The 6,834-nt window shown below is 36.2% G+C and overlaps 1 protein-coding gene across 4 annotated transcripts in view; it reads left to right on the top strand.

Moving 5' to 3' along the window:
- rerea (arginine-glutamic acid dipeptide (RE) repeats a) overlaps window positions 1-6,539 on the top strand; it is a 101,182-nt gene extending 94,643 nt beyond the window's left edge. For all 4 annotated transcript variants that reach the window (XM_048615253.1, XM_020512947.2, XM_048615254.1 and 1 more), the window contains one exon: window positions 4,207-6,539. In XM_048615253.1, coding sequence (XP_048471210.1) covers window positions 4,207-4,240 — 34 coding nt within the window. In that variant the 3' untranslated portion in view covers window positions 4,241-6,539. The remainder of the gene's footprint in view (window positions 1-4,206) is intronic.
- Window positions 6,540-6,834: the final 295 nt, after the last annotated feature.

Raw genomic sequence — 6,834 nt, forward strand, 5'->3', positions numbered from 1 at the left:
TTATCCTTATCCTTATCCTTATCCTTATCCTTATCCTTATCCTTATCCTTATCCTTATCCTTATCCTTATCCTTATCCTTATCCTTATCCTTAACCTCATCCTGTCTGTGCCTTCCTGATCTCCCTCTTAATGCCCTTATGGTCTTGATACTGTTCAAGAGATTCATTTGTGTCCAGTTGTCTGTATTCTAATATATGATTCTTTTTTGTTCTTGACTAGAACTCCATTGTTCTCTAATCCTACCAGCCTTACCTTTCACTCTAACAGGAACATAATAACTCTGAACTCTCTTGATCGCACTTTAAAAAGCCTCCCGTTTATTAGATTTCCCTTAACCTACGAACAGTCTACTCCAATCAATTTTTGCAAGTTCTTGTCGCATACCATTAAAATTTGCCTTACTCTAATTTTAAAAAATGAATTTTTTTATGGAAGGCTTATCCTTTTCCATAACTATTTTAAAACGAGTAGTAATATGACCACTAGGCCCAAAATGTTCCCCTACTATCACTTCAGTCACTTGCCCTATCTTATTACCCAAGACAAGGTCAAGTTTTGCTCCTTCTTTAGTCAGAACATTTACATATTGATAAAGAAAAGTTCCTTGAACATACTTAACAAATTCTTTACCATTCAAACCTTTATCAGTATGGCAGTCCCAGTCAATGTTTGAAAAATTAAAATCACCTGCTATTACAACCTTATTGTTATTGCAAATATCTGAGATATCTCTGCATAATTGTTCCTCGATTTCTCTTCGACTATTAGGGAGGGGCTTATAGTACAATGCCATCAATGTGATCATTACATTTTTATTTCTAATTTCAATCAATATATTTTCACTGACTGATTTTTCAGAAGTATTTGCTGTAGTTATAGCAGTAATGTTTTCCTTAATCAACAACACTACTCCCCCTCCCTTTTTGCCTCCCCTTCTATTCTTCCTATAGCATCTAAAACCCAGAACATTGAGCTGTTAATCCTGTCCACCCCCCAGCCAAGTTTCTGTAATAGTTAGGACGTCCCAATTCCATGTTCCCAAACACGCCATGAGTTCATCAACCTTACCTGTAAGACCCTTGCGTTGAAATAAATGCAGTTTGACAGGACAGCCCCCTATAGCAATTATTCTTTTAAATCTTGTCAAAACCCGCCTAACATAAGATTCATCCTTACTGCCCAAGATCTGACTGCCTCTTCTATTTTCTTCTGAAAGACTATCCTTTTCAACAGTACCCAAGACTGAGTATCTGTTTGAGAGAGGAATAGTCACAGGAGACTTCGGAACTACCCTCTTACCTTTCCTGACAGTTATCTGATTGATCCTGCTGTGTAATCCTTCTCTAAATCTACCAGCCATCTAACTCTGTGTCTGCTGCATGCCCTGATTGATATTAAGCCTAAAAGGAAAGAGTACAATTGCACCTTATATTTAAAATAAACTACCTTTACCTTACCCAAAGAATTAATATTAAGCATGAAAAATTTAAGAAATAAAAATCAAACACATAGATCTTAAATAAAATCATCCACTTAGCTGAACAATCAAATTGAGAAATGATGATGACTCAAATGGTCCAGCAGGCAGTTTTCAATCTGCTGATTTCAAAAAACTCTCACTCCAGAGCTGTCCACGTGTAGGCCCCTCCAAAAGGTCCATTAACAGAACTCCATTTGAAATGAAATTGTGCTTTTTTTAAAAAGTTTTTAACTATAAAAGAACCAAAAATGAATAAAAATTAAAAATTTTATGCTACTGAAATGTAATAATTGTAAGAAATGTTGAAGTATGATATGTGTAGGCTTTGCAAAAATTCTGTTAACTCTATTTGAAGAAAAGTTACTTGTTTTTTTTGACTATAAAAGAATCAAAAATGAATCAAAATAAAAATCTTATTACTGAAATGTAATAACGGTAAGAAGTCTAGAGACAGATCTAGAAATAAGTCTGTAATCTCAGGAGCAGCTGAGAGAATGAAAGAAAAAACAAACTTAAGAAAGTGAACAGGAGTCGACTATACAGCACTTCAAGCTTTCTTCACCATTCAGTACAATCGCCCCTGATCTTTGGATTCAATCTGCTTTTCTGCCCACTACATTGATTGTCTGAGAGACCAAAAACCTGTAACTCAGCCTTAATTAGGTTTAAAAATAGAACATCTGCAACCATCTGAAGAGAATTCTAAGCATTCACATGCTTTGAGTGAAGAAATTTCTCCTCGTCTCAGTCCTCAATGATTTGATTCCTTATTCTGAAACAACCTCATTAAGGAATAGTATCAACAAGTGATTCCGTAAGAAATTGTATTTATATAATGCTTTGAACATCTCAAAATACTTTACAGGAATTTCAACAAATAAAATTTAACATTATTGGTCAATTCCATTAAGCGATGAAGCACTGAGCCACAAAAATCAGGTAGCTCCCAGACTCGATCCCTAATGTTTGCTGTTATTGGTCAGGGTGATATTGGTCTTAGTGCCTGCACCTTGCAGATTGAAAGAGGAGGAACGTAGAAAGAGCAAAGGAAAAGCATGATACAGACCTTTCCTCATCCACCTCTTGATTCCATTCATTATTAGGCAAGGTGGAAACCCTAGCTGTATCTGTTTATGTAACCCATAAAGACTGACTCGTGACTTACGCTTATCAGGTATTGGATTTGTTTCAAAAAGTTAGCATGTTGAAAACTTGCCCATATATGTTTTATTTTGAAAACAGTCCCTAGAAATGATGCTAAATATGGAGCATACCTTTTTTTAAAAAAAACCTGAAGTACCTTGAGCCATTAGAAAGTGCAAATCATAATACAGTGCGCAGAACAGGCAAAGACATCTGTTGTGCTACATTAAATTTTTGAAACAAAGGACCTTTATAATCCACATCAATGACATTTGCATGCCTGTGTTTAATTTCTTCTCATGGTATTTCTGAACGATTTCCATTACATTCTCTATTAAACATCATCTTAAGGGTGTTGTTTGTAGATCTGCACACTTCAGCAATTGCAGTAGTAGCTGAGAATTTAGGAGCATTTCAGTAGCACGAATGTTTGCTTTGGGGAGTGGGTGGGTATGGAGTTGCGGTAAAAATTGTCTCAATAGTACAAAGTTGCAAAGATCTCAACAGTTCGTGGGTGGGTTAAAAACAATGGTCAATGGAGTTTGTTTTGAGCAACTCTGATGTCATCCACTTTGGATCAAAGAACGTTAGGATATTTTCTTGATGCATGACAAGAAGCAGAGAGATATTGATGTCTCTGCACAATTCACTAAAACCTAATGCACATGTACACAAAGTAACTAAGAATGCTAACAGAACATTGTTTTATTTTATTCTTGTGACGTGAGCATCACTGACTGGGCCAGCATTTATTGCCCATCCTACTTGCCCTGTGGAAGGTGGTGGTCAGCCATCTGGAACCACTACAGTTCTTGTGGTGTAGGTTTATTCACAACGCTATTAGGAAGTTGCAGGAGTTTGGCCTAGCAACAGTGAAAGAACAGCCGATACAGTTCTAGATTCTACATTGGAATAGTGTGTTTCTTGGAAGGGATCTTGCAGGTGGCAGTGTTCCTATGTATCTGCTGCCCTTGTCCTTCTAGAAGTCATGGATTTGCAAAGTTTCAGCTTTATTGCAAAACTTTAGAATGCAAAAATGAAGAAAGGATGCTTCAGTTGTGCACAGCTTTTTTTCAACTTTGTGTTTGAAATAATGCATTTGGGTACCAAACCTAAGGAATACTGTGTTACTTTTTGGAAGACCATCAAATTCTGAGTAGTGAACAAGGAAGTCTGAGTGTGTGGAATTTAACTGCAGGAACCTATCCATGCAGTTTGCTCTAATTCCGGGTCAGAGAGAAATCCATGGAAATTATTAATGCATGTGATGTGTTCTGGCCTTGTCAGGTTGAAAATATTGCATCATTGTATTCAGTGAATGTGTTTTTGTGAAGTTGTGGATAATTAATTTTTCCATTGAAACATATGTACTGTACAATTTGGCCTAAAGCTTGTCTGGTTTATCGTGGACTGAACTTTCTTTAAAGTAGCTCTGTATTTTTCAGCTTTTTTTTTTTAAACACAGGGAAGTGACATACAACCTTGTTTCAATTGTACGTATCTGAAGGGTGTTTTTTTTTCAAATAAAGCATCCCAAGGTGTCCTTTGTGTTTTCATGAGTACCATTCTGTTTCTCTTACAGCCGTCTGAAAAAGGAAAGTGACAAGCCACTTTAAATTCTGAACCATATGAAGGCTCACTCTGACTGACGAAGGTTACGCAACCAGTACTTTGGAAGGAGCTCTGACATCCTACAAGAATGACAAAAAGAGATCTTCCTAAAACGATTTCCAACCCCAACCCCTCACCCCACCAAAAGAGATCATATGATTTTATTTTGTAATATTCATCTGTGGAGGGGCTGGCTGTGGATCATTGCACGACATTGCATTTGATAATATGACAGTCAAAAATGCACGCTGAGCAGTGTTTCCAGCTGTTCTTGTTTTGGTACTAGACCGAGTATCAAACGGTCACTGCACAATGCAACCTAACTAAAACAAAACAGAAAAAGTCAACGGATTTGCATTCTGATTATAAGTACTATAGTACATTTTATTACTCCTTAAATAATATGTAGGATATCCTCACAATTTTAAAGAAAAGTCAAATCTATGGCATGGCTTTTGAGTTTGTAAATAAAGAAAATTAACCTTATAAGTAAAGGATTAGTTGTGGATTTCTAATTGGATAACAGATTGCAAAAGTTAAATGTTTTAAACAGCTTCAACTCCTTTAATTAAAGGAGAAGTTAGCTGTGTGGTAATGTTTCCTCTGAAATGGAGTGTTTTTTCTGTGTGTCTAGTAGCAGTGGCATGCATCAAAAGGTTGCAGGGATTGTGGTCCAGACAAATGTCAACATAGATTTTAATTAACATAAAAGAAGGCTACATAAATAGTATTCTACCATCACTGGGTTTGGGCATCCCATACCATGCTGGTCAACAATGCAGACTATTACTAGACTGATCTCTTGCCAACAGCATGAAAGAAATCTAGGCTCTCTGTTCTAATCATTAAAAATATTTTCAGTATCCAAAATATTTAAGAAACAGTTGAATCTTTTACCGGCGTTTTATAGTGATAATTTTATGATTTAATATTAAAAAAATTAGGAACAAATAAGCTACTTTTATATTTGCGTTTAACGTAACATCCAGCATTTTTGCTTTCATTAAATATGCATTAAAGTATTGCACATACCTGTGGCATCATGCTAATTTTCTGCTTGTCAACCTATTTTGTTATGTTGGGGATGGAGCTGACAACCCATAATTAAATATCAGATTCAAGGGCATTAATTTGTCACAAATCATATTCACAAAAATTAGGTAAAAAGTTTGGGAGTACTGGAAAATAGGACCAAAAGTACAAATTGAACTTCTGTCGTGATGTTTGATTGTGATCACGCACCTATCATTAGCGTGTCAATCAACAGAGGTTTGTTGTCAAGCATTTAAGCAGCTTGGGCCTCCACTGTAGAGGTACATTGTACTCAAGTATACTCCTCTCTCCCGATGAGAGAACTTTCAAAGAGGGGAGCTTGAGTTAGGACAAAGGCTTGTGCTTACTGGTGGACAAGTCCTTTTTATTTCTGAAATAAATGCTCTGAAAAGGTGTTGATTTAAAGAATAATGTTAGTCACTCAAAAAGATTCAGTTTTAAAGTCCCTTTTCTAGATATATATACTTCATAGTGGCTATTTTGGTTTTGGGCTCTTGATTACCTTGTGGAGATTTATATTCATTTTTACTCCAGTCCTTTACCGTGATACATTAGTATCTGATTTCGGCAGTGGGGGTATCTGAGATACTAGCAAACTGAACTGAAAACTTTTCAGTAAATAACATTAACTTTAGAGCAGGGGCTCACTGATCTTGCTCTTTTGTCAATCACATTTTTATATCTAAAACAACTAAAAATACCACTCTTAAAAAGGTTTTTGAAAGTTCAAACTTTACATTTTATCAAAGAAGCTATCACTTTGTTGTCAGAAGCTGAATGCAGAGAGTCTGGCTGATGTCTGCACTGGGTAACTGGTTTCCTGATGGTGCGTATTTGTCTTTCCCCTTGATTTTATCAAGGACTGTATATTTTCCATTGTAGACTGTTATGTGGTGTTCACTGTCATAGGACTGTGTTTAATTAAAAGAAAGAACTACATGGTGTGCTCACACCCTGGATAGTGACACAAAGGTTCAAGTTTTTATTTTGCTTTTGTGTTTACCGAAGTATAATGTTTAATGTTGTCAATGGTCCAGCTTCTTATTTCACTGCAGCATTAGCAGAATGTACATTCTGATGCTAAATTTATATATATCTTGAAGCTTAATGTATATAATAGTAGTTTGCCATGGGATAACACAATGTAAACAAAAAGTAGAAGCAAAGATTGTGAGTCCTGTGTTTTCTCCATTTGAGTATTTTGTAATTTTTGAAATATTTGTGACTTAAATAAACCAGACAGAGCTGCAATGTTGATGTTTTCATTTAGCTACAAAACTAGTTGTCAGAGTGCCAGCTGACTTCTCATTATTGGTTTCCAATGTGCTGATGTTTGCACTGGTTAAAATGGTTAGTTTCTTTTATGTGTATAAAGATAAATAGGTAGGTTACCTTGGAGATAGTAGGAACTGCAGATGCTGGAGAATCCAAGACAACAAGGTGCAGGGCTGGATGAACACAGCAGGCCAAGCAGCATCATAGGAGCAGAGAGGCTGACGTTTCGGGCCTAGACCCTTCATCAGAAAAGGGGGAGGGGAAGGGGGTT

Source organism: Rhincodon typus, chromosome 31 (genome assembly GCF_021869965.1).
Source record: "Rhincodon typus isolate 14 chromosome 31, sRhiTyp1.1, whole genome shotgun sequence".
NCBI classification, from domain to species: Eukaryota; Metazoa; Chordata; class Chondrichthyes; order Orectolobiformes; family Rhincodontidae; genus Rhincodon; species Rhincodon typus.